This window comes from Pyrus communis, chromosome 11, assembly GCF_963583255.1.
Source record: "Pyrus communis chromosome 11, drPyrComm1.1, whole genome shotgun sequence".
Taxonomy (NCBI): domain Eukaryota; kingdom Viridiplantae; phylum Streptophyta; class Magnoliopsida; order Rosales; family Rosaceae; genus Pyrus; species Pyrus communis.
This window is the reverse complement of record NC_084813.1, coordinates 904,601-931,882: the sequence shown is the minus strand read 5'-3', so window position 1 is coordinate 931,882 and position 27,282 is coordinate 904,601. Positions and strand designations below refer to the sequence as shown.

Sequence of the window (27,282 nt, the reverse complement as noted above, 5' to 3'; positions counted from 1 at the left end):
GGAGGTTTCCCATTACACTCCTTCCCTTTCCCCTCTCTCTCCTCAGTTCGGCACTGTGAGTTTCAACTTTCAAAGCAAAATCTTCTTCTCTCCTTCTCTCTCTACTTTTCTCTCTCTTTGGCTTTTGGGGTTTCAATGGAATGGACAGTGATAGACCAAAAAAGCAGAAAAATGCTTTGAGTAGCAACAATCAGCTTTGAGCTTCTGCTTCTTCTGCTACCTTGGCGATCTTTTAGAGGAGAACGTGATGCTTCCATGGATGGAGGGGAGGGGTTTCCAGTTGCCTCCATTTGTGGCTTCAAATTGTACAGAAGGATGGTAATTTTGTGGAGAATGATGGACAATTTGGATAACTTGACCAAGGGTACAGGTCATAGACCAAGGGTACGTCAACATGAAAATCATTAACAAATGCAGGAAATTCAAGATCATCAAATTCATGGCTGTATAGAAAGACCCAAGAATATACTTCTTAGCTTGGTGAACTGATGAGCTTCCCTCTGTGATCCCATGGTGGCTTCCTACACATTTGACCTTGGTTCGGCTATGGAGCTTTAAGGTCTCGTCTCCCATTGATTTATGGTGTAAAAATCTCTTCAACAACGACGAGCCCTTCCTTAGAGCTGTCTGTAATTCTCTCCATGACTCCAACTCCATCAGATCCTTCACTTCCAACAAAGCTTGTGCGCGCCCTCTGATTTCTTCCTCCGCTTCTGCAACCGTCTGATCAGGCGCTATCAGTTGCAACTCAAACCTAGAAGTAGCTTCTGTGAAAAGTGCTCAGCAGTGCCACCCAACTTATTGCTCCTATTCTTCTTTACTTGATGTTGAATTCAAAACCCTTCACTGGTTGTGGCTTCTCCCTGAAATTCAAAGGGTGGTTTCGGAAAGCAAGAGATTGTAGGATTCAAGTGTTGCTGGTTTAAATGCCATTGTTGTTCTTCTGCAGAAGAATACAGGGCAAACAAACAGTGGATATGGTGAGAGAGAAATGCCTGATTGGGATAAATGGGGACTGGGTTGGGGTGGAGGGTTGGGCTGGTGCTGGGATTAGGCCTGGGCTAAAAATTTAACATTTATAGAATGGTCCATTTCATCAATTTTATTTTTTATTTTTTATTTTTTTGGATGCACCATTTCATTATTTTTCAATTCAAGAGGTTATTGGAAAAAATAAACAAATACATAAATAAATTTAAAGAGGTTAGTGTTATGATAATATTTTACTAGTATATGGGCACACACAAAGTGTGAGAAATTTTTTTATTTTTGTTTTTGAAATAGGAGAGAGGAAGAGCACTGTGATAGAAAATGTGGGAGTGAGAAGTTTTTTTTTAATTTTTTTTTATAAATTAGAGATATTTTAGGATTACATGTAGGTAAGGTTTTGAAGAAAAAAAAACAGCAAAATTTGGTTATCTGAAATTACAATTCTACCACATATTTCTTATTTATGTTCTGTTTTAATTAGAGAGTTAAACTGGTAATTTCATAAGGTTTTGGTTGACAATAAGTGTTTTATTAATTATTAGAGATAAGATACGGTTTTGTGCAAGCCTAAGTAGAGTTAAGTTAAGAATCTTACACTAAGTTTGGATGAAGAAATTTAAGATTACTAAGAAGTTTTAAAATGATGGAAATTGAAATGATAGGATTTTATTTTTTACATTTTGTAAATTTTATTATTTGGTTAACTTAAAAGAACAATGAAATTGAATACATAATTTGTTATTTTTAAATTCTCAATCATAGTAATTGAGAAATGACACCTATTTACAAGGAATTTAAACTTGGGAATTGGAGGTCCCAAATTCTAAGTTTTTTTTTCCACACGGAAATTCTAAATTCCTATGTTTATGAATCCAAACAAGTGAATTTGTGCATATCAATTTATAAATTTTGATTTTTATCCAAATTTTAAGTTTATTTCCCTCATCCATCCATAATGTTCACAATATTTTTTTATTAGACTTTGTATTTAAGGTTATTAGACATGGTCTTGTCCGGATAGGGTCTGGTCATCATGTGATAACCTTGGTACCCTTTATCTTGATTCTAATCTTGTTCATTATGCTCGCAGTTCCATTATTGAACTTGATTATCATTTTGTTCGTGTGAAAGTAGCACTTGGTCAGTCAACGGGTTTATTATATTTCTTATGTTGACTTGATTACCAAAGCTCTCCATCAATCTCGTCATGGTGTTCTTTGCTTCAAACTCGTCGAATTAGGCTCGTTCAATTTCCAAGGTGGGTGGTTATTATAATAGATTTAGTTAATATCTTCTCCATGATAATACAAATGTAATTTCTTATTATAGTATTTTAGGATTCCTTTCACATATAATTTTTGTCAAACCCTGTATATATTGTAAGTTATATCATATTAATCCAAGGACCCATATTTTACAATAAGTTTTCTTCTTAATAATAGGTTCTATTGTACGGTAGGTTTGAATGTGCTAGTAAAAGCGTTTAGACCTCTAAAAGCACTTCTAACAATAGACAATAGTTAAAAACGCTTCTGCGTTTATACAATTACTTAACATTTTTATTAAAATTTTCAAAAGCGCTTATGAAAGGAATTAGTTCACATACAAATTGCATATGACGCCATCGCTACTGAATTATAAGTTCATGGGAATTTCTCTTGAAAAATATTACGTAAAACACTTTAAATAAAATAAAACATAGTACGTACTCTGACAAGGACCACTAAGGTATGGTGGCACATGGATGCTGTCACATCAGTCCCATACTCAACGGTCGAGATTAACAGGTACGGATCCCTGGACGGCCCAGATCGGAGGTTTCCCATAGCGCGCCTAGACTCTCTCTCCTTGTATGAGGTCCAGCTCGGTCGGGACCTTATAAGAAGGGAAAGAGTAAAGACCCCCACTCTTTCCCTTTCTCCTCTCTCTCCTCTCTCTCTCTCTCCCCTCTCTGTTCGGCACTGTGAGTTTCAACTTTCAAAGCAAAATCTTCCTCTTTCTTTCTCTCTCTACTTTTCTCTCTCCCTTTGGCTTTGGGGGTTTGAATCGAATGGACAGTGATAGACCGGAAAAGGAGGAGGAAAAAGCTTTTTGAGTAGCAACAATCAGCTTTGAGCTTCTGCTTCTGCTTCTGCTTCCATGGGGATCTCTAGAGGAGAGCGTGATGCTTCCATGGAGGGAGGGGAGGGGCTTCCAGCTTCCTCCATTTGGGGCTTCAAATTGTAGGAAAGGATGGTAATTTTGTGGAGAATGATGGAAAAATTGGATAACTTGAAGTAGTAGTATTCAGTAGAGTTCATCTTCTTTCTTGGGTTGTTGAGGGTGGTTCTGCAAATTAGGGGTTTTCTATGTGTGAATTTTTAAATATAATTAGGGAAAGGTTTAGGTTAATATTTATATATCTTTAGTGATATGAAGCTTTCAGCATCAGGGCTGGGTCAGCAGGATCATGAAGGTAAAAACCCTATTTTTATATATATATTTTGGTTTTGTTTATTATATTTCTGGATTTTAGGTGTAGTTTTCTTAAATTTCTGCCATTAATTATTATTACTGTTGCTGTCGTTGTTAGTGATCTTTGAAACCATACAAAAAAAAATTGAAATTGAACTGAAAAATGATAGGAGGGGGAGGAGGAGTGGAAAAGAAGTGCTTGAATTCGGAGCTGTGGCATGCGTGCGCTGGGCCTCTGGTATCCCTGCCGACACGTGGGACTCGTGTGGTCTACTTTCCGCAGGGCCACAGCGACCAGGTTGCCGCCACTACCAACAAGCAAGTTGATGCCCACCTACCAAACTACCCGAGCTTGCCGCCCCAGTTGATCTGTCAGCTCCACAATGTCACCATGCATGTGGGTTCCCTTTGCCGTTTTTGAATTTTGATTCAGCTGCATTGCTTTCACTTGTTTATGACTTATAGAATAAAGAACACAAGTTAAAAATTGAAACCCGAACTGGAATTGATTAACCATTGAACTTCAGGCAGATGTGGAGACAGATGAAGTATATGCCCAAATGACATTGCAGCCTTTGACGCAGGTAAATGCTTATGTTTTTTTTTTTTTTTTTTTTCCTGTTTAATTTGTTGGAGTTTTTCTATCTTACTGGAATAATTTGCAATGTTGTTTGAAACTGCACAAATTCTCACACAGCAAGAACAAAAAGAAACATTTCTTCCAATGGAGTTGGGGCTTCCAAGCAAGCAACCCACAAACTACTTCTGCAAGACATTGACCGCGAGTGATACCAGTACACATGGTGGCTTCTCTGTTCCTCGTCGTGCTGCCGAGAAAGTTTTTCCTCCACTTGTACTTCCCTCATCAAACTGCTATTGTCTGTTCTGTTCTTTTATTTGACTCTAGTTGGGTAGTGTTGCTTTTTATTTAAACCCTTTTATTTTTATAATGTCCTACAGGATTTTACGCTACAACCACCAGCTCAGGAACTTATTGCTAGGGATCTCCATGATGTTGAGTGGAAGTTTAGGCATATTTTTCGAGGTACGATTTACACTTGGCGCATTTCTTTCTTGCGTTGCATTGTAGGGGATTTTATATCACACTTTGCCATCTATTTTGCAAAATAAATAATTTCTTCCGTAACTGGAAAATAATAATTTCTTCATTAATATAATATGTTGCCAGTTAGAATTATACTTGAAAAGTTTGGAAGTTTTTGACTGCTTGTATTCCTGTAATGATTTGCAACATCAAACTATTGTTATCAGACATAATTCGTGCAAGGAAGGCAGAGATTTGTAGTCTCTTCTTCTTCTGTTCATGCAATGGAAGAAAATTTTAGGTTAGAATCATTCATGCAGCTACAGGATTGATTAGGTTGTCCGGTTCTTGTGTTTTGGGGGATTTGATCTGCTTTACAATTTAACATCTATATGGCAAGCTAAATATACTCACATCAATGATTGTTTACTTAAACTCTGGTTCAGCTGATGCCCAAGTAACTTCTTGATGGTGCTGTAATTTTAAAATTATGCTCATGCTGCCTTAATGATTGTAATTCCAGTATTCTGCACGAACCAGAGAAAATTCCATGGTACATACTGATTTAGTGGGCTAATCTACACTTTTAGGTTATGACTTTTGTCTGTTCAAATCATTAATGTATAACGCCTGCAGGTGTTATACATATCTGATCACTCAGTGGACTAGTCCACTTTTTTGTCATGTATCCTTTATGTTGACGGCATCATTAAAGGATTCTGATAGATGTTGTTTACCACAAAAATGTATAACCCTGGCATGGTATATAATCATTTCTATAACCCTTCCACTGACCCCACTGAATATTGAAGTCCCAAGTCCCTAATGTGAACAACAGATTTTGATAAAACGCTCTGATTAATGCATGCATGGAAAACTGCTTCAGAGGGACGCAATATCTCAAACATGGAGACTTTGATGTAATCAACCCTCAGTCTCATATGGTTATGTTGAGGATCACTAGACTCGCCAGTCACCACTATGATGAAAAGTTGACCCGAATCATCTTGGCACAATATTTTTGTCAATGGGATGTTGTTTGATCAGATTTAGTCTACCCTGGTGTGGTCATTCACAGAGTTTAGTCAACTGAAGTAATGAAGAGACGGCCATTGCATTATTTTAAAGTGTGTAGCAATATCATGGTATTACTAATTGGTAACGAACATTATTGTTGATAAGAGAACATGTAGTCCATGCCGAAGCTCATTTAGGGAAGGGTTGCTAATGTTGGCTGTATGATGTGGATGAAGCTGAATTATATGGATGATTGATAAAAAAGAAGGATTGTATTCGAATATGTTTGACCTGCTGTTCCTGGTGTTAGCTTGATACACAATGCTGGTCCATTTGTTAACGGCTTAAGCTTTTAAGCTCTACTGGTTGCCGACTCCAAGTGCTTTAAGTTTGTTTTCTTTTCTTACTATAGTTTTCATATTTCCACACGGCCAGGTTCCCTGTTAGATTTGCAGCACTGAGACAACACAAATCTCTTCTTCTTTTGTTTCATCTTGGATGAGCTGTTGGTCAAGCACTACTGTGTTACTAGTGCTCAATTAGATTAGCTCTTTCTGAGACCTGTGGTGCCCTTGCTTGTTGTAGCAGTTCCGTGATGGACTCAGTGCATGAGGCCAAACAACAGACTTCTACTGGTCTGTGGGGGAGTGTGCTGCAATATCTCCAGATGGCATATCCAGGAAACAGAGGATATACATGCTCTGATTCTTATGCCGTCTCCTATTCTTTGGGAACGAAACTACACTTATGATTAGATTGTGGCATGTACAATCTACACAGTTTCTACAGTGGTATGTGCGTTCATGGTGGATCCGAATGGCTAATGGCTACGTTTCATTGAATAGGTGATGCCTGGAATGGTTGCAAAAAAGAATGATTTGAATTTGGGATTTGATAGATGCTTTGGCGCCAAATTAATGCGTAACAGGAAGTGGAGAGAGAATAGAAGAACCTGGAGAGTAAGAGAGAAAAATGGAGTAGAGGTTTAGGGAAAGAAAGGGATTAAGGAGAAAGAGAGGCAAAGTAGGATGAACTCACATTTTTTATTGTCAAATCAAAGAATGTGATCCATTGAGGAATCAATGGACTTCTAACCATCTTGTTAACCTAGAATGAAAATACTAGGCTATCAGAAACTTTTTTGGTGATTTACACTCTTCATTTTAGCTTATATAGTTGTTCATTTACTTTTCTTAACCCACAGTTAGATCTCATTATATGGAAATCTCATGCAATAAAATATCCTAGATTATTGTAAACAATGACAAATGACTAATTAAGTATTAATTATAGTAAATAAAATATAATGAAAATGACCGTACTTTATAAATTTGTGTGCCTAAGATCAGGATAACTTTTCTTTTTTGCTTCCATTGTCAATTGTCAAAAAGTAAACTTTTTAAAGATTTTTGAAGATTTATGCTTTACAGTTTATAAATCAGGTTACTCTTTTTTCTCAAAACTTGCCTCTTAAGTGAGTGCTGAGATGGTGGTGTTGGTACGGGTTAGTGGAATATGATCAAAAGATCAAATTAAATAAAATCTTTTTAAAGTTAGGGAGGGCAAAGGAGGATGACATACATGAGCGGAATATATTGCATATATGATCAAGGGATATAGTTTTGTTTTCCTGTTCTGTTATTTGACTTATTTCTAAGTGGAACAGTTTTTAATGTAATATATTTCAATGGTGTCACTTGTTCCTTTAGTTTCAGCAATGCAGATATGATCAAGAGATATAGTTCTATAGTTTTATTAGTTTTTTTTGTTGTTATTTTTAAGTGGGATAGTTTTAAATGTAATATCTTCAAGTTATTCCTTTATGGATAAACTATACTTTAGTTTTCCGCATCCTCTCTTTCTTCTAATCATTAAACAAGCTGGAATCTTTATTGCTGAAACTACTTTATAAAAATGCTCTGCACTGCTGACTGGATAATGCTGTTTTGTGTGCAAGGCAGTCACCTAGTACTTATTAAGGAAATTCTTGAAAACTGACCTGTTCCATTCCTTGCTCGTCTTGCAGGACAGCCGAAACGACATCTTCTTACTACAGGCTGGAGTGTGTTTGTTAGTGCCAAAAGACTTGTTGCTGGAGATTCTGTTCTTTTTATTTGGTATATTTTTCGTCTCTCTTTTCCCGTGATTTCTCTATATGCATATAAATCATGCGTTGATATCCTGGGTACATCCTATAATAGGAATGAAAAGAATCAGCTTTTTTTGGGGATTCGTCGTGCCACTCGACCACAAACTGTGATGCCATCTTCTGTTTTGTCAAGTGATAGCATGCATATTGGACTTCTTGCTGCTGCAGCTCATGCGGCTTCAACTAACAGCTGTTTTACAGTTTTTTATAATCCAAGGTGGCAAATCTTCTCCAGATATTTGTTTCCTTGCAATGCTTTTATTACCCATCTGCTTATATGTTTATGATGTCCAGGGCTAGTCCATCTGAGTTTGTCATACCCCTATCAAAATACATTAAAGCAGTATTTCACACACGTGTTTCAGTTGGGATGCGATTCCGGATGCTATTTGAGACTGAAGAGTCTAGTGTCAGAAGGTATTGTAGCTATTCATGGTCAAACTACAATATTCATATTGTTAACCTAATGATCACTTATGTCATTTATACAGTTTTTCTTGCAACCATAGAATAATTTATTGCTTGGTTATAACTTAGAGCATGAACAACCTATATGGATTTTGGCACTAAGTTCTCTAGAAGTGAAACACCAACAAGATTAGTGCTTTATGTTGTGCCAACATCCATAAAAAATTTTCAGATGTGTTTAAACGAGGCTAGTAAAATTAATCATGATGCATAGGTATTATTTAGAGATTGCAGTGTATGGAGGGTTAGTTGGCATTTGTGTATATTCCACTGATACTGAATAAACTAGTTTAGAGCAGAAAATATAGACGCTTGTTCCTTAATAGTGTTCACCCAACTGATTTTTTCTCGATGTGTGTTGCTTTGATATACTTAATTGTACACTATTAACATGATCAATGTTGGGCTTATCAAGGTACATGGGTACGATAACTGGCATAAGTGATCTGGATCCTGTTCGGTGGCCAAATTCTCATTGGCGATCTGTCAAGGTAATGATGCATAATTATACAATTGCATTTCCTTGTGATTATACGCCCTAGACTCCATTTATAATTTTGTATGGTGTGGTAGGTAGGACATCAGACGTTATATATCTAATGCTGTTTAATGAAAGATTAAGACCTCTGATAGGAAGAACAAATCTCCATCTACTTTCCTTTATGTGTGCCTGTAATACGATGACACCAACCTGACTATGGGACCAATTTTTTTTTTTTCTTGGTTTCTTGTATTTACTCTATTAAACGCCCCATCCCCCAACACACACACACACACACACACAAGGATGTACTTAAAACAAATTCAGTTTATTGAACTTTGGTCCAAACACAAGTGAGCACATCAAAACCGAATTTCTATCAGAAGACGGTATTTTTCATGGTTTCTTTTGCAAGTGTAAGTTGTGCTAACCTCATCTCAGCTTGAAAGTACAAGGACCTCCCTCATGCATTTGAGACGTATCAAAATCTCCCAATATTTATCTGTGGCAGTCCACTCTGATTGTAATTATGGTATTTAAAACCCATTATGATTAGAGTTTTCACTTTTTTCTTTCTTTCTTAAAAGCTCAAAATAGGCCCCTAGGCAGTCTCCATCTCATTCACCACTAAATGGTCAATGTGGTAAATAGTAGACAAAATATTTGATGTGGAAAATGAAATATGAAAGAAGAAATGAAAAGGTAGACAAATAAGAAATTCAGATTTTCACACCTTGAAAACCACCTATATCCTTCTTCATATTCTTTTTCCACATACCCTCCTCATCCCATTGGTTGTGTCCTACCTTGGCTTCCATTGCTATTGGTGCCTCTCTGACTTGTGTTCTCTAGTCTTTGCATGGCTTGGGCACTATGAATGCAAGTGCTAATACATTAATACCTAATGAAAAATGTGGCTGACTTAACGAAAACTTAATGGAGAAAAATTACCAATGCTAAAGAAAATAGACTCCCAGGTGCTAATACATTAATACCTAGTGAAAGGACTCTTAACTATAATAAAGGGCACATATTTATACTACACATATAAATTTGTTCTTTGAATAATAATATTTTTAGACCAATTGGTACCTGAAAGGAAACACCTTGTCCTAAAAAAACTCGCAAACCATTGGGCAGAATATACATGGTATTCTTTATGGTATGTTGTTACCATGTTCCGTTTTTTTTACCAGGCTTTACGAGTTTGGGCCATTTTGTTTCTGCCTTAGTTTTATTCTTAACATTTTGTTCTTTTCTTTCTTTAGGTTGGTTGGGATGAGTCTACTGCAGGTGAGAGGCAGCCAAGGGTATCATTATGGGAGATTGAGCCTTTGACAACTTTCCCCATGTACCCATCACTGTTTCCCCTTCGACTGAAACGTCCTTGGTATCCTGGGGCCTCATCTATGCATGGTAAAGCCTATGTTCAAATGTGGTTTTATTATTTGGTGTCTTTATCCTCAGAAAAATTCAATGCTATTTTCAGACATTTTTTTTTGCTTTTGGCATTGAATGGATTAAATTTGATACACACATGTTTGATAGGCTAATTCTAAGTGATATAGATGAGGTCAAGTAAATTTCTTTATGAAGTGTAGGTTTGAAATTTTAAAATGGTCCAGTAAAATACTTTTCTTTATGCATGAAATAAGCTGTTTAATGTTTGTAATATTATGGTGCTTTCTCCTCGGATCTACTTCATGCCATTCTAGTGTCTATCTGAGGCCAAAGTGATTCAGGAGAGGCTGCGTACGATAGACGTTCCTCCCCTGACCCTCGCAAAGTGGGAGCCTTGTTGGCTTGGGGTCGCCCTTTGGACCCAATAAAATTCACCAGAGTTCCTAAGTTGCTCTTGCCTTATAAATTGTAATAAGACTATTTTTTGTTTGTCATTGATTTCTCACCTTTAGTTATGCTCTGAAGTATCTCATGTTAAGATATGAATCGTTGAGTTTTTATGCATCATCATCATCTCACAGTTTCATATTAAATGTGTTGAGTGAGAAGGCAATGGCACATATTGCTTTTATTTATTTCAACTTAACATGCAAAAGGTTTTGCTTTCCAATGAGATAGCATGAGCCATTTAAAATTCCACTTACCATGCTTTAAGTCAAGAGAGTGGCATTTGTATTGTTTTGGTAAAACCTGTGGTAATTTCATTGCGTACTGTATAATTCACTATAAAGGCAGATGTATTGTTTCCTTTACTGAAAAAAACTTGCTTCATAGGGGCGTTAGAAAGTCCAAATAGCTTAATTGTTCTTTGCTTCATTGTTACTGCAGATAATAGAGATGAATCTAATAGCTTAATGTGGCTAAGGGGGGGAGCTGTAGAGCAAGGTCTTCAGTCCATGAACTTTCAAAATGTTGGTATGTTTCCATGGATGCAACAGAGATTGGATTCGACAGTGATTGGAAATGATCACAATCAGCAGTACCAGGCCATGTTGGCTGCTGGTTCGCAGAATCTAGGAAGTGGAGATCAGCTAAGACAACAGATGATGCACTTTCAGCAGCCTTTTCAGTATGTTCAGCAGTCGGGTAGCCACAATCCGGTGCTGCAGTTACCACAGCAAGCAATTCAGCAGTCAATCCCTCATAATATCCTGCAGGGACAGCCACAAGTTTCAATGGAGAATATGCCTCAGCACCTTCTCCAGCAACAATTTAACAATCAAACAGATGAGCAGGCTCAGCAACAGCAAAACGCCTATCAGGATGCACTCAAGGTTCAAAATGAACAACTCCATCAGAGTCAGCAAATGGTTGTGTCATCTCCGTCGTTCCCAAAAACAGACTTAAGTGATTCAAGCACAAAGTTCTCAGCATCTACTACTCCTAGACAGAACATGCTTGGTACACTCTGTCCTGATGGGAGTGGAAATCTTTTGAGCATGTCCAGAGCTGGTCATTCAATGCCAACTGAGCAGTCACCTCAGCAATCCTGGGCTCCGAAGTATGCACATGGACAGGCCAATGCTTTTGCCCACTCAATGTCATTTCCACCATTTAATGAGAAAGACAATGCAGTTGAGCAAGAGAATTTAAATTCAGATACCCATAATCCTACTCTGTTTGGTGTTAATATTGAATCTTCTGGACTTCTATTCCCAACCAGTGCGCCCAGTTTTGCGACTTCGTCAAATGATGCTGACATTTCAATGCCTTTAGGGGACTCGGGACTTCAGAGCTCTCTGTATGGTTGCATGCAAGACTCTTCTGAGTTGTTGCACAGTGCAGGGCAAGTGGATCCACCGACCCCCAACAATTGTACATTTGTCAAGGTGTGAGCTGAAAGTAATTAGGTGTTTTGCTTTTTCAATGTTACTGCTTTCATTTTTTAAAATTGCTGGACGGATGATACTCTGTTGCTAGTGCAGGTTTATAAGTCAGGGTCAGTTGGCCGCTCACTGGACATATCCCGGTTCAGCAGCTATCATGAGCTGCGAGAAGAGCTGGGACAGATGTTTGGGATTGAGGGGAAGTTGGAGGATCGTCTTAGATCAGGCTGGCAGCTTGTATTCGTTGACAGGGAGGATGATGTGCTTCTCCTTGGAGACGACCCATGGGAGTAAGTTCTCAGATCAGTTGCATATCATTCTGCTTACCATTAGATTACCTGTATTCTAGTTTAATCCTTGACTAGTTATACTACTGGATATCATATAGAAAAAAATGGAATGTGGTTTACATCTTTGGGAGCAAGCAAATGTTATCATGGTATCAGAGTGAGGTTTTAAGTTGAATTCTCTCAACTGCAACCTCCTAGTCCTAATTTATATTGAACGCCACGTGTTCAGCTCCAGTGGCGGGAGGCCATGTGTGGGGAAGTTTTTAGGATATAAAACAATTTTTGCCAGAACATTCTAATCGAAATATATAGAAATGGTGGTTTAACACCTAAGGAATAATTTCTTTAGTCTTCTCTTGAACGTTTCCTTTTGGTCAGTTACTTAAGTATATTTAACTTTTACATTATATGAAGGAGCAACAAGTAATACGACATTTTTGCGGGTCTCACTAGTATATGAAATCATATGCAGGTCCTTTGTGAACAATGTTTGGTATATCAAGATACTTTCTCCTGAGGATGTGCACAAAATGGGGCACCAAGCAGTTGAATCCTTTAGCCCAAATACAGGTCAAAGGTTGAACAGCAGTGGCGGTGAAGGGCAAGACATTGTTTCAGGGCTACCATCTCTCGGCTCGCTTGAATATTGAAATTTGTTGATTGTATGAAACCGTTCCACGTTCTGCTTCTAGTCCGCTTACTATGGGAGAAACTTCCGGTTGAATGCATTAGCATGTGACATGATGCTCAATCTATTTCTCTCTGCATTTCCCTTCCCCTCTTCCCCCTCTTTCGGCGTGCATTTCCTCGGTATTGTATGACTTATCTTTCAGGGACTATTAAGCTCTGATGAAAAAGATCTTTATGGTTAAATATATTTGAACTTTGGAAAATAGTTAAACGTTAAAGATTTGTAGCATCGTATCCTTTTATTTTTCTGTTTCTAGCTGCCAATTTATGTCGTTTGGAGTTCCTAGGATGCTAAAGAAAGATAGACTCGTGATGCATGTTGGCTTTTTGAACCTCTCTTGCCATCGCATTGGACAATTCTTCAAGATCCAGTGCTAAAGGATGCAGTTCTGCTATCCTTATCATCCCAGGGAAGCCTCGCCTCTTGGCTACATGTATGTTAATGCTCGGAGGTACTGAGCCTTGTAAATTGTACCAAAAAATTCACCAAGGTCCGTAGTCAAATGCAGACTCGAATATCCTCAAGGATTCATCAATTTGATCCATTGGGTTTGCGTAGGCGTTTGTAAGTTTTTGATGGGGCGAGAAACTGTGACGACCTTACGAATTGAAGGTTTATCTCAGGAGTATGCCTCATTCGATGTCAATGTGTGAGGTCTTCATCCGAGTATAGAGGATTCGGGACAAAGTAGTCATTGACCAATTGATTATGTATCTTGTGTTGTCGACTTCGCAAGAAACAACACTAGATCGTGGTATTAAATGGCAAATTGTCTTTACAAAGATGAATGCTTTTGACATACATCTTCAAAAACATGAAGTCAAAAACTTGTATTTAAATATGACAATGGACGAGGAGCTACCTTCTACATTGTTTCTACCACGTCTTCTAAACCTCGAATATGTTTGTCAATCCTTCAAATACAACCGCGAATAGAAAAATAGACAGAGGTATCACAACACTCGAGAAGTGTTTAGTGGTTTCTCAAACTTGAGTGTGTGTTGTGAGAACACGATAAACCTCACGGGAAATGAAGGAGTATGTTAGTCAATTCGTCCATTATTTGTTTTGGTTACCTATAAGTTGCTGCCGAATGAATAATCCTGTAGCAGATATTGAGATTAGATTGAGGCGACACCTTTTATGTTGCTTTTATCTAGGATGGTGAAGTAGTATGTGGCCAGGTTGTTCTTAACAACGGTCATTTCCCCGTGTAGGGTAGAGGGTTGGTGCCTCGCATACGACTGTTGACTCATCACTAATCTTGCCTAATCCTTGTTTATTTTCATTGAAAAAAAAAAAAAAAAGCTTCTTTCTTAACAAAATTCACGTACATCTTTGCTATCAGAAGATATAAATCACTTCCCTCCATTTCTTCTAGCTTGCGACACCGTTTCTGTCTCGGTTTATCCAGAAGCACTTTATTGCATGCATTGTAAACTAGTCATCACCACCTCAATTTCAACCAGAAGGCGTTACATGCATCAGAGAAAGAGAGCATGCATCGGACAACTGTTCAAAGAAAGATGCTCAGTTTGTTTGTTTGTAAGCACATACGTAATTATATACTCAGAGAGAAGAACCAAAAGATATAGAAATAACACCATGGATTGCCTGTATTTTACTTCAATTTCAGCAGCAGCAGCTTCAACCTTCCCTCTCTGCATTACCAACGTTGCAGTACTACTTCTTGCAGCTATATCGTCGTTGATTTTTGCATATTTTTTCATCACTTATGCAGTCCATGGTTACAGAAACAAGAACTGGAAAAACTCGCAGCTGGGACCTGTTGGATGGCCGATACTTGGGAGCCTTCCTCACCTCAGTATTCGCCTGCATGAAGATTTATTTAAGCTATCAAAAATTAATGGTCCACTCTTCAGCCTAAAATTGGGTTCACAGCCCGTCATTGTGGCATCTTCACCGGAAATGACATGCCAGATCTTTCGGCAACACGATGATGTTTTCTGCAACCATATCGTCACTGAAGCCTTCGGGATCATGTCATACGAAGGGCTGTCCGTTATTTTTTCGGTGGGTACGCTGTGGAGAGTGCTAAGAAGAATATTGGCGGAAAAGGTGTGCTCTCTTAAGGCCCTGAAGACTTTTGAACCAAATCGCAAGCAATAGGTTTGTCCGTTGCATCTAAAATTTTACCTGCTCGATGATGTATACTGCTCGGATAAACTGGTAACTGCAAAGATTGATCTTCAATTCCTTCCTAGTCCTAAATATTGAAATGGATTTTCACATGTGACTATGTAAGCCCTCCATAAATTACACTTTAAGAGAGAGTTATCGATTTTCTATCTAAGTGAGAGTCAGGATCTAGACGGGTTTAGGCGGGTTAGGTGGGCGCCTAAGCAGGTCTAGGCGTATTTGTTTAATTTTCAAACACCTAGGGGCCATCCGCCTAGCGCCTAGGCGGCGCTAAGTAAGGATTTTTAGAATAGTGCTTACAAGTGAAAGAGAAATACCACAAGATTGTAGTACTAGTGGCATGATCCAATTTCATTCAAAGAACAAAAAAAATTCAATGATTTGTATCAAGATTGTAGTTTTTAATATTTAGCTTTGGTCTGTTGGAGGGAGGGAAAGTTTTTCTATATATCTAGGGTTTCTTCTCTTTCATTGCTCTAAACGAGGGAAGAGTATGCAGCTTGAAAGAATAACAGTTGGCGACGGAGTGTAGTCTTGCTTGTCTAATCCTCAATACTTATGCCAATTCCAGTTCTGGATGTACTTTTTCCATTTCTTCAATTCCAGTCCTCAATCTTTTGTTTAATCGTAGGTTCATGGGGGGGTACTAAAGCAACTCTATTAAACTTCAATGTCAAAGAATCATGCGGCCATTAGGGAGTGGGCTTTCTTCTCCTTAGCCAACCTTTTGAGTAACCTTGTGTGTAGTAAGAGCCTTTTCGATTGCACAAAAAAGGAAGGGAGAGAACTAAAAGAGACAATGAGGGAACTGGCGAAAATTCTCAGCATATCCAATGTTGTTGTTGTTGATTTCATCCCGTTATTCAAGATCCTCGAGAATTGAAACGGAGAACAATAAAGAGTTTCCGTAGATATGATGCTTTCTACGATAAACTTATCAACGAGAAGTTGGAAGAGAGGAAAATCAGAATCCAAAAGAGTATTAAAAAGGACAAGCCGGACTTGTTAGGTGTGTTACTGGAATGGAGAAGTGATAGAGATGACGAATTGAAAAGCCTTCCTAGAAATATCATCAAAGGGATATTTTTTGTGAGTCGATAATCCAAGTGGTAGGAAATGACAGGTTTGTTGTAGAGACCGACATTGTGAATCTACCTTACCTTCAAGCGGCAGTGAAAGAAGTTTTCCGGCTCCACCCTGCAGCCCCAGTCATACAGCGTTGCACAAACGCGGCATGTGAGTTTTCCGAGTATCATATTCCTAAGCTTTGCTTTGCTCTGGTAAATGTTTGGGCGATTGTGAGGGACCCGAGTATTTGGGAAGAACCTTTCAAATTCAAAGCAGAAAGGTTCATTGGTTCGAGCATCGATGTCAAAGGCCAAGACTTCGCTCTGCTGCCTTTTGGGAGGGAGAGAAGGGTATGCGCGGGATGGCCCCTTGCTCATCGCACGGTGCACTTTTACTTGGCAGCGATGCTCCATGCTTTTGAATGGGAATGTGCTCCTGATATCTTGGACAATATGGAAGAAAAAGTGGGACGTACAATTCAAAAGGACAAGAGAGTTCGGCTGTCGACTTCTGTTTGCATGTAATGTTCTGTGGTAGACTCTTGCACCATTAGCCTGTCAAATAAAACAGCCATGGATGTGGTTGGAGTTTACAAACTGAGGCATAACCTTATGGTGGATAACACTATTTGTAAAGCATGAGGTTTGGGGTTCGGAACCCGCCACCGTAATTTGGACAATATGTTTTGTCCTTTGACAATGGAGGGATGAAGAGTTTCGAACTTAGGGCATTTTTTAGCATTGAAAAGAGAAATGATACTAGACCAAAATAGCTGATTATGTTTTTAATGAATCGTATAATACATATTGACTAGTTATTCATGTCCCTAAGAGTCAATTCGAGAAAACGTGAACATTACTGATTAAAAGGGGAAAAGAAACAATTAACATTAAAGGTAATTGGACTAGTGGTCAGTGAATTTTAGCTCAATTAAAGTTTTGTTCATTGAACTAAAAATCCATAAGCATTAGTTCTTGAACTTGTTTTAATATAGAAAGATGATAATTTTCTCTAACTCCATTAGGACATCAATCCAAAATAAAGGATTTAAAGAGAGAAAAAAAAAATAGATAAAAGTTCTAACAGAATTGACAAAAAAGATGATTGCTCTATATCATAACAAATTCAATGACCAATACTAATGAATTTTCAATTCAGAGAACAAAACTCCAGCCAAAGTTCACAATTGCTCCAATGTTCCCTTTTAACATTAGAAAATCAGATCATAGAACATAATAAATTACATGGTAGAATTTCTTGGTTATTTTTAAAATTTTTATTTGTGTCTTTTCTCAATATTTTTTAACGACTTTATGCGAAATCAGATTGCCTTCAAAATCGAAAGTATTACATGAAATCAAGCAGGAGAGCTCTGTCAATTTTGGACCAATGCCTCACAATGGCGCATATCAGGCAAACTCAATCCCACCTCACAGTCTCCGGCACCCTTTTCGATCCTTACGCAGCTGCCAAGATCATCGCCTTCTGTTCCGAATCGAACTCCGGCGATTTACGCCATGCATTTCGACTCTTCCGCCACATGCCACACCGGACCACCTACATTTGGAACGTCATGATCAGAGCTTTCGCCGAGAGAAATGAGTCTATGAGAGCTCTGTCTCTCTACAACGACATGATTCAGAGCGGCCTCCTGCCCAACAACTACACTTTCTCCTTTCTTCTTCGAGCTTGCACCGACCTCTCATATCTGTCAATGGGTTTGGTGCTCCATTGCCATGCAATCCGGTTGGGGTGGGAGTCGTACGATTTTGTGCAGAACGGGTTGATCCATTTGTATGTGACTTGTGATTCCATAAACCCAGCTCGGAAACTGTTCGATATGAGCGTTTTTAAAGATGTTGTTACCTGGACTGCGTTGATTAATGGGTACGTGAAGTCTGGCCAAGTTGAGGTTGCACGGGAGCTGTTCGATGAAATGCCTGAGAAGAATGCGGTTTCGTGGAGCGCTTTGATTAATGGGTATGTGCAAGTTGGGTTGTTCAGTGAGGCTTTGGAGCTTTTCGTTGATATGCAGGTTTCCGGGGTTTTGCCTAACCATGCGGGGATTGTTGGTGCACTCACTGCTTGTGCTTTCCTTGGTGCACTGGATCAAGGAAGGTGGATACATGCGTATGTGAGCCGGAAGGGGATGAAATTAGATAGAGTGTTGGGCACTGCTCTTGTCGACATGTACACAAAGTGCGGTTGTGTTGAAACTGCTCATGCTGTGTTTAATGAGATGCCGAGTAGGGATGTCTTTGCTTTCACTTCTTTGATTTCGGGGCTTGCAAATTGCGGTGAAAGTGAGAGCGCCATTTCGTTGTTCGTGAGAATGCAGGATGAAGGAATTGCGCCCAATGAAGTTACATTCATATGCGTGTTGAGTGCCTGCAGTCGGATGGGTTTGGTGGACGAGGGACTGCGAATCTTTGAAAGTATGAGCAACACTTTTGGGATACAGCCAGGGGTCCAGCACTATGGTTGTTTGGTGGATTTACTGGGAAGAGCTGGTATGCTAGAAGAGGCAAAGAAAGTTGTGAGAGAGATACCCATGGAACCAGACTCGTACGTCTTGGGTGCATTGCTCAATGCTTGTAGGGTTCATGGAGATGTTGAGTTAGGTAGAGAAATGGTCGAGCGCTTGTCTGGGAAAAGCTTAGACCACAGTGGCGTGCGTGTTCTTCTTTCAAACATCTACGCCTCCGCCAACCAGTGGGACGATGTCACAACGCTGAGGAAGGGAATGGAGGAGAAAAAGGTGAGAAAGGTGCCGGGATGTAGCTCAGTCGAAGTCAACGGCGAGGTTTTTGAGTTTGTTGCCGGAGAAAGGTCGCATGTGCTCATGGACGAAATCACGTTGGTGTCGCTTGCGATTGACAAGCATTTGAAGTCTTTTTGGATTGATAGGGATGATGACAAACTAACTGAATAACTCAAGTTTTTTAGCAGAGTTGGTTTCCTCTTTTACAAACTAATTTATCATGGAGGATGCCTCCTTAGTGTTGTCGTCGGCTGCAATTTCAAAAATCAGAGAAATCGAAATTTGTCAACTGCTCCGATGAAGATCTGCGAAAGAACTATACCAATTACAAAGATCTGCGAAAGAACTATACCAATTACACCAGTCTAGCTAACAGGTACCTAACACCATCGTCGATTATTAGAGCTTCGTCTACATGTTTCAAAACTTTCAGTTTACAATTACCTGAAAGTAAGGTACCAATTAAAACGACGAGACATTAACCCAACAACTAACACTGATCTCAAAAGAAACACTGTTTAGAAGTTAGAACTATCATCCACAACGATCAAAACTCGACCTCTCCATTTATAGCTCACCCGTAACTCATAACCCATAACCCATCTCCTTATGACTTAACAATCTGTTGATCATGGTTCCCATTATTTAACTGCCCTCGTATCACTAACAGAAGGCTCACTGCAAACACATTAAGATGGTCATCTATCACCTACGAATTGATAAATCAAACAATTTCAAGCTATTGCAGTAACATATCCTTTGGAAGAGACTTTAAGAAAAGACTTAGAGTACTTGGATCTAACCAAAGACGTGGCACAGAACGAAGCTGAAGGAAGACAATAAAACAGGAATACATTCTTTTCACCTTTGCCAACAATACATGGGTTTGAAATGGAAACTTAAACATAGATAAAGAGTGAGATGACAATAATTAAGTCGTAAATCGATAAATACAGACCACAGCGTACGAATTAAGCTTATTTGATCGCCAACCCACAACACAGTCACAAAGTTCTCATCGTCCAGAGGCAACATTTTTCTTTAATTATAAGATATTTATAGAACTACCAATTTGCCGTCATCGTCATCACTAGATTCACACAGCGGTGGCTTCCTTGACTGTCGACGGTGGTGGGGAAACGGAGTCAGCGGTCACCTCCGGAATCTTGACATACCCCATCTTCTTCGGGCTGAAGTCTTCGAAATCGTCATCGGAAGAGCTGGAGCCGCTGTCGTGGCGACTGATGAAGACGGACCAAGCCAGGAACATGATGGCGGCGGTGAGCGCGCCGCAGCCGACGCCAAAGAGTAGCGAAACGACGACGCTCAGGATGTCTTTGGTGCGATCGCGGAGGGAGCTGAGGTCGTAGGAGGAAGACCCCGAGTCCGTTCCTATAACGGGAAAGAGCGGCGCCGTCTGAGTTCGCTTCTCGCTGGCGGCGTCGTGGTGAGGGTGTGAGACGAAGCCGTCGTCGAATCGGGCGGGGTGGAGGTGGACGGGGCGGATCTGGCTGATCTCGGTGACGATGGTGACGAAGCCGGAGGAGGAAGAGGAGGAGGGGAGGCGGCGGAGGGAGAAGGAGTAGGAGGAAACGAAGAGGGTTTTACAGGGCCTTGATGCGGTGGCGGAGATTGCGAAGAGGGAGAGGAGCACGATGAGGAGGAGGAGAGATCGTTGACTCGTTGACGCCATGGTTACTAGCACAAAGGAAGACGGGGAGCCTCTCGTTCTCTCTGTCTTCTCTTCTTTCTCGTTTCAATTGGCAAGTTTCAGGCCCCAAATGATCTACTTATATTACCCTAAAAAACTTTAAATAATTACAACATTGTATTAGAATTGTAATTGATCCTTGTTAGATTTGGTTTAGAGTTTCTACGTAATTTAGTGATTGTTTCATATTAGGTTTAGATTTTAATTTTTTTCAATTAGAGGTGTACTCAATTCAGATTTTAAGGGATTATAATAGTTTTACAAATTTATGAATTTTGATGAAGTTTAATAATTTTTAAAGCTTTTATGTAAAGTTACGACTGAATTCCCTCAAATTTTCAGGGAGCGATTTGAGAATGTTCAAAATATACTGTGAAATATTTCTAATTTTTTTGAGTTTCCCAACTTTTTAAAAATCTTTTCAAATTAATTTCTAAATGAATACATTTGGAATCTATGAATTTCTTAAAAATTCTGATTGAATACCCCCTTGGAGACTTTAAAGAATCACTTAAAATCCTGATTAAATGCCCTTAAATGTTTAAAGAGAATTAAAATGTTTATGAACCCCAATTGGATGTACCGCTTAATTTAACTAATTGAACACAACAAACCCAGTTAAGATTACAAATTAACACAAAGATAGACTCGTTGCGAGGTCATATCTAAAAAACTTGCTGCAATAATATTAGAAATCAAACTTAAAATTTAATTTAGTATAATTTAGTGTGAAATAAAAGCAATCAAGTCTTATTCTACTAAATAAAGTCGTTTGTATAAATTTTAGAATGTCAATACACTTGATTTTGCATCAAATTTTCTATTATCTCCAAATACTTTATAAGTTTAAAAGAATATAATTAAGTGTGGAATACCTTTAGGATAAATTTACATTGTGTTAATTAGCTAAATTTACAAATTGATTATTCATTTTTACTTTTTATCTGAATCTGACTTTTCTGTTTTTTTATTTTTTTATTCTATAAATTAAAAGGAACTCGTGAAATGCCATCCTCGACCTGCCACGCGCGAACCCCTTTACTACCAACTACCAAACGAAACGAAGGCACAGGAAACAGAGCCACCATCGCAGCCATGGCGAAGCGAGTCGGCAGCCGGAACTCGAACGAATCCGCATTGACTCGGGGCGTCAAGTCGGTCTTTCGCTTCGTTCGATTCGCCGAGTTCGAAATCCTCTTTGTTCTTTTCTTCGTAATCGCTTTCATCATTTTCAAAGATCTCGTAAGTTCCCAGTTCCTTTTTTCTCAAATTTCTTCTGATTCTTTGCTTGGATTCTTGATTTTTACATTTTGGTTTCCTAATTATCATTATATTATGTTAGTTTGGTTAATTATGTAACTTAATTTTCTAGAAATTGATTCTTTTCATATAATTAATCAGCTCATGTGATATGTTAATTTTAGGGACTAACAAATTGTACAGATTCTTTAAATTATTGACCAAAGGTTTGCTAGGGGTTAGTTTTAATCAATAGGGATAGGGGTATTCGAACTTGGGACCTCTTGGGGTAGAGAAGTACCATTAAAGGTTAAATTATTCTTGCAAGTGGATTGTAGCTTGAAGTGGTTAAGAGCGTTTATCCTTGCACCTGAGGTCCTATGTTCGAATCTCGCTCCCCCAAGATCGATGGTATAACAAATTAAGTAACTTTATAAAAGAAGTGTTTAGTTTCTTGTTACTTCCGCAGGCCTTACCCTCGAAATGATCTTTTGATCCCAACACTCTTGTATAAAGGGATTGCAATCTTAGTCTACTATATGCGGGTTGCTTAGGTAGGAAATGGCGTGGCTCTCGTGAATGTAGACAAAATGAAGGTTTTGACATAAGTAAGAAATTGAGGTCTGTCCTACATCAGAAAGTAAACTAAAGGCTTATGCATTTCTAGGAAGCTAAGTTAATAAGAAAGTACTACAAAATGGTTTTGGTTTAGTGTCAAAATTTAATTGTAAGTTCATAGGAAGAGCAAAATTCCCCAATCATCCTATGGAAACCTATACGTAATTCAATAAGCCGAAATTTTATTTGATCACAGAATGCATTGTGGTTAAATAAGAATAAACGAACCCCGGCAAAGAATTTACCATTCCTAAGTTAACAAGTAGAGGAGAAACCCTCCAAAGATAGAGCTAAATATCAGAATATGCCAATTACACTGCATTAATTTGAAACAGAGGATTCATTTCAGTCCTAAACCTCCCAAAGAAACTATTGCATAGAAATTTATGAGAAAAATGAAAGGATAACTAAAAATGATGGAAAGAAACCTCCAATAGTCCTACCACTAGTTGGCCAACCGTTTAGAAGCCCTTTTCCTCATCATCTTCTGCGTTTATACAACAAAACCCATAGGTTACATTTGACATTATCAATGCAAAAAATGCACCAAGTTAACCTTTCCACACTTCCATTTATTTCAATATACGGAGAGAGACCTAGATAGTCATCCATGTTTTATCCTGTATTCTTCAGAATATATTGTATTGTTTTGTTTCAAAGCTGTTTCGTTTTAGTCAACCCTATCCTTGAGGTTTAAATGAATTTGAAAAGTTGGAATCCTGGTAGTCGTTGAAGAGAAATAAAAGAAGAAAATTACGTCCGGATGAAAAATGTGTAGCAATGAAGTAGAAAGGCCTATATATTTGGTCGCTGATATGAGTGTGGCAGATTGATCTATACCTAATAGAAAAATAAAATTAGGTTGGAGGGAAATTTAGGCTGGTATATACCTATATTAGGCTATGTTTGGGCAAGGGATTTCCATGTCCCGAGGGGGTGATGCCAAGTTATTAAGGAATTGATCAAAAATGTTAAATAGGAGGGATTACAAAAGCCGTCCATGACCATTACAAAGGCATGTGAGAAGGATTTGCAAATCTCTACTTAGAAGGCGTCATTTGCAAATCCTTAGTATTACCTTTGTGATGATCATGGAGTGCATTTCTTAATCCCTCCTATCAACTTTTTGTGATCCATTCCTTGCTAACTCGGTCTCAATCCTTTGGAACTTGGCAATTCCTCACCCAAAAATAGCAAGGATTTTTTTTTTTTTTCAGTTTCAACGTGCTTTTCGTATCCTTTTCTTTTTGTCTAATAACCTGCATTTAGTATCTTCAATTGGTTAAATGTTTTAGTGGATCAGCATCTTAACAATTGAACTTGTAAACTGCAGACATCAAAGCCGGAATACAGTCAGATTCTCGTAAAAAGGCCTGGTGGCGTTAGTATTTGGCCTTACTAGCGGAATATCTCATCGTTGGATAAACATTTGGTATATCATTCGGATTTTCTTGAACTTTTTTGTAACACAACAGATTCTCTTGCCATCCGTGCATTTGTATTTGTATCTGTACATGTAATTATATGACGATTAAACAACAGCTTTCAATATCTGTCTACGGGTTATTCGACACCAAAATTTACAGGGCATTACGCAGGCATAACATAAACGTAGCGAAAAACAGAGGGGGAATATCGCAATGAAGTAGATGAACGAAGTACATCAAGTGAACAAATCGAAGTAAAAGAAATAAACCAACGAATGAAACGAACAAATCATTCACCGTTGTCATAACAACCAGGGAAAATACAAGCAATTACAAACTACGAATACAATGTATAATACAACCGAAAGATTCGGCTGTTGAGGCCATACGAATTCGGTTTATGCACACAAATTATTCTTTCTTGAGCAATTCAGTTGCAACCACTGACTCGTCAAGGGCACAGGGGGTAATCAGTCTCTCCACCGATACTTTCCTAACATCTCGGCGTATTCCGATGTCAGAAACCAATCTACTAACACAATACATGCCACAACCTACAGCACCCAGACCAGTAAAACTGGTAGTCAAAAATCGAAGCGGTGAAGAAACAGCAGCAGTTGCGGCAGCTACGAAGGAGGCAGCCTGTCCACTCCTGCCCACGCTAATGCTGGTGAACACGAGCAAGCCTGTTTTGCAATATATGGCGAAATCTTCACAGTTGTTTTTGAAAATGTCATAACTACCAAAGCCATTCTGCAGAAGGAAAGAAGCACGGTGAAGGACATCTTCGGGAGGGTCAGACCGCGCAAGGGTACAGGTACCCCCTCTAGCTTTGGCAACAAAGAAAGCTGGAGTGACACCATATTCAAAGAGGTAAAGATAACCGCCAGATAGAAAACAATCGATGCAAGAAGACATGACACCATCAACTGTTGATAGATCGCCGCAGTTTGGGCAGGGATTGTCCGGAGAATGGGATGGAGAGCTGCTTATGAGGAAGCGGTCTAACACAGTTCCTGTGCCAATTTCCTGGCCCGCTCCTCGAGTGAAGTGAATAACCTTTCCTTCACCAACATATATCCCTGAGATCACATAGCAGATAAACGATCAGCAATGCCATGTTTTCCATGGTGATTTAAATGCAGGATTTAAAAGTTAAAAAAACACAAAAGTTCTCCTCATACAATAACAAAAACTGATGGAAAGTAGAAGGACAAAAAACTATGCATGAAAAGGAAACTGAACTGCACAAGTTTGCAACCATCAAAACTACAGAAACACAGGTATAGAACTAAAAGTCTAAAATGCGACGACTCCTTGGTTACCTGCTCCAAATGGAATTTATAACTTAAACAAACCACTCAATTCTCCTACCTCATCCTATCAATCAAATATTGGGTTCGTATTCCAACAGTTCAGTCTCATAGTATTCGCGGGCGCGTGTCTGTGTCTGTGTGTGTTTGCCGGGGGGAAGACTGACCCAAAAAAATAGTTGGTTAACATTCTTCTAATCAAAATTCCTAACTAGTGCTGAATATGCTGATCCATTAACTAACCATGCAAGTTGCTTGACCGTAAACTCAATCTTGTCTCTCAAACCATTTTCGTCAGATAAAAAAAAATGAACTTCTTCACTGTTAAAGCATCATTGTTTTTAAATCTTTTATTTTCTTCCAACTGTTGCTATTCGAATTTTCCTCCCCCACTTGAGATGAATTTAAGCCATGCCATTCCCCTGCTTCAACAATACTTACTTTACTAGCAACATTCACTTAAACAATATATAAACAGCAACCCATTGTCACCTTCGAGAAATATACGAGGTGGATCCAATGCTATACAAATAACGCATTCCGCAAATTGTACGATCCCAGTGATTAACAACAACAAAAAGTAGTAGAAATGAATGACATTTTCAGATAAAACTAATGGGATATTGTATTGTGTAAACAGAATCTAATCGTATTGTGATCACTAATGAGAGAACAAAATCTAGTACGAACTAACCCATATCACTACCAATTGAAAATAGCCTCAGATTTCACCAATCATAAAACTGCACCGGAAATTCCAAACCCAAATGACCCAAATCCAAAAGCAGTAAAAACTGGAATTGGGCTTTTTGGGTGTCCAAAAATGCCACAAATACCAATTTGCACCAAAAACAAAGAATAAAAATCAAACCTTTTGATGTTTCAGCGCAGGAAAAACAGACCCAAAAACTAAAAGCAGAAAATCATCACCAAAATATGCAAATAAACAAATAAATACATATAAAAAATAAAAATAAAAATAAAAGGAGGGAAAGGAGAAGAGGAGGACCGTGGTGGGCATAAAGGTAGGCGTGGCGCCAGGAATAGATGTGATCTCCAGGCTTCAGAAGATCCCTCTGGATCTTGTTCGACAGCACTCCCATTCCTTCTCTCTCGATCGAAACTGTAAAGTTGTGGAATTGGAAATGGAATGGCGAAAACTCAGTTCATCCCCAAATCAGAAAAGAAGAAAACTGAAATGGGGGAGTTTTCAAGCAATCGCCTTTCCTTCGCCTGCAAGTCTCTTTCTTTTGCCCGCCTGCTTTTTCCCCTTGATTTATTTCTCCCGACGTAATATGGCTTTCACAACTGAGGGGATCATAAACGTTGAGTTATTTTTTTTTTTTTTTTTTCTGGATTTCGAATATTCCATATTCTTTCGTACGTGCGAGTCATGAATAAAACAATTTCTCGTTATTCCAAAAAATAAATAATTAGCACTAGGGGTGGTTCGGTATGGGATCCCATACCGAAACCCTTGTTCCGATTCCCAAACCGAAATTTTTGGGAATCCCAAATTCAATACCAATCCCAAACCAAATTTTCGGGAATCCCGAAATAATTTCGGGATTTCGGGACAAATCGGGAATCCCGAAATGTTTTTGGGCTTTTGGACTAAAATTTGACATATTATGTTTTTGGGCTAAAATTAAGTTTCAATCTACCCACTACCCATTTGTGCACAAAGTTTTTGGGCTAATGCCATCTCACCCCACATTCCAACTTTGATTCCTCCTCCACATAGTTGTAATTAAATGAAAATTTTGACGGCGCCCATGTCTGAAAGAACAACTATATTGTGTACTCGAAAACAAAAGAAAAAAATTTGAGCTCAACTAATTGCATGCCCTGTACCCACCTTGTCCGTGTATATATATACAATATATGTATACTGATATGTTCATGCATGCATAATGGTCTTTGCTCATTTGTTTCCTTGATTTGCCTAGGTATGTAGGAAACTAATATCCACATATTAATCACACTAGTGGCTAGGTATGCAGGAAACTAATATCCAAAGATTAATCACATTAGTTGAGACAACTGGAATATAGAAACAAACAAATTGAACAAACAAACATTAGTTATTTAGTTGAGACAAAGATTAATCACA

General features: G+C 38.6%; 4 protein-coding genes, 1 long non-coding RNA gene and 1 pseudogene across 5 annotated transcripts; 4 read left to right on the top strand and 2 right to left on the bottom strand.

Annotated features, from left to right (window-relative positions):
* Positions 1–2,892: 2,892 nt before the first annotated feature.
* LOC137749437 (auxin response factor 8-like) lies at positions 2,893–13,094 on the top strand. Its single transcript, XM_068489531.1, has 13 exons — positions 2,893–3,445; positions 3,615–3,841; positions 3,972–4,028; positions 4,142–4,297; positions 4,405–4,489; positions 7,533–7,623; positions 7,708–7,872; positions 7,950–8,072; positions 8,539–8,614; positions 9,873–10,020; positions 10,894–11,894; positions 11,991–12,181; positions 12,654–13,094. Exons 1-13 carry the CDS (start codon positions 3,403–3,405, stop codon positions 12,829–12,831), a joined length of 2,541 nt encoding a protein of 846 aa, XP_068345632.1. The 5' UTR covers positions 2,893–3,402; the 3' UTR covers positions 12,832–13,094.
* Positions 13,095–14,477: 1,383 nt separating this feature from the next.
* On the top strand, positions 14,478–16,624 carry LOC137707682 (iridoid oxidase-like; annotated as a pseudogene).
* Positions 16,625–17,358: 734 nt separating this feature from the next.
* On the top strand, positions 17,359–19,173 carry LOC137708005 (pentatricopeptide repeat-containing protein At5g66520-like). Its single transcript, XM_068446965.1, has one exon. It carries the CDS (start codon positions 17,452–17,454, stop codon positions 19,030–19,032), a length of 1,581 nt encoding a protein of 526 aa, XP_068303066.1. The 5' UTR covers positions 17,359–17,451; the 3' UTR covers positions 19,033–19,173.
* A 784-nt stretch (positions 19,174–19,957) lies between these two features.
* LOC137707681 (uncharacterized) lies at positions 19,958–20,554 on the bottom strand. The gene has a single exon (XM_068446587.1). It carries the CDS (start codon positions 20,552–20,554, stop codon positions 19,958–19,960), a length of 597 nt encoding a protein of 198 aa, XP_068302688.1.
* Positions 20,555–21,510: 956 nt separating this feature from the next.
* LOC137707590 (uncharacterized) lies at positions 21,511–23,980 on the top strand. Its single transcript, XR_011064717.1, has 2 exons — positions 21,511–21,814; positions 23,763–23,980. It is a non-coding gene; the product is annotated as an uncharacterized lncRNA (long non-coding RNA).
* Positions 23,981–24,097: 117 nt separating this feature from the next.
* LOC137707589 (protein LEAD-SENSITIVE 1-like) lies at positions 24,098–26,482 on the bottom strand. Its single transcript, XM_068446492.1, has 2 exons — positions 26,179–26,482; positions 24,098–24,938 (listed from the first exon to the last, which is right to left on the bottom strand). Exons 1-2 carry the CDS (start codon positions 26,270–26,272, stop codon positions 24,268–24,270), a joined length of 765 nt encoding a protein of 254 aa, XP_068302593.1. The 5' UTR covers positions 26,273–26,482; the 3' UTR covers positions 24,098–24,267.
* Positions 26,483–27,282: the final 800 nt, after the last annotated feature.

Bases quoted from the DNA above. Each gene is read 5' to 3' on its own strand.
- LOC137707589 (XM_068446492.1), bottom strand. From the start codon at position 26,272: ATGGGAGTGCTGTCGAACAAGATCCAGAGGGATCTTCTGAAGCCTGGA. The intron at 24,939-26,178 runs GTCCTCCTCTTC...ATGTGATCTCAG, and splicing joins CTACCTTTATGCCCACCACG to GGATATATGTTGGTGAAGGA.
- LOC137749437 (XM_068489531.1), top strand. From the start codon at position 3,403: ATGAAGCTTTCAGCATCAGGGCTGGGTCAGCAGGATCATGAAG. The intron at 3,446-3,614 runs GTAAAAACCCTA...GAAAAATGATAG, and splicing joins GGGTCAGCAGGATCATGAAG to GAGGGGGAGGAGGAGTGGAA. The intron at 10,021-10,893 runs GTAAAGCCTATG...TTGTTACTGCAG, and splicing joins TGGGGCCTCATCTATGCATG to ATAATAGAGATGAATCTAAT.
- LOC137707681 (XM_068446587.1), bottom strand. From the start codon at position 20,554: ATGGCGTCAACGAGTCAACGATCTCTCCTCCTCCTCATCGTGCTCCTC.
- LOC137708005 (XM_068446965.1), top strand. From the start codon at position 17,452: ATGAAATCAAGCAGGAGAGCTCTGTCAATTTTGGACCAATGCCTCACA.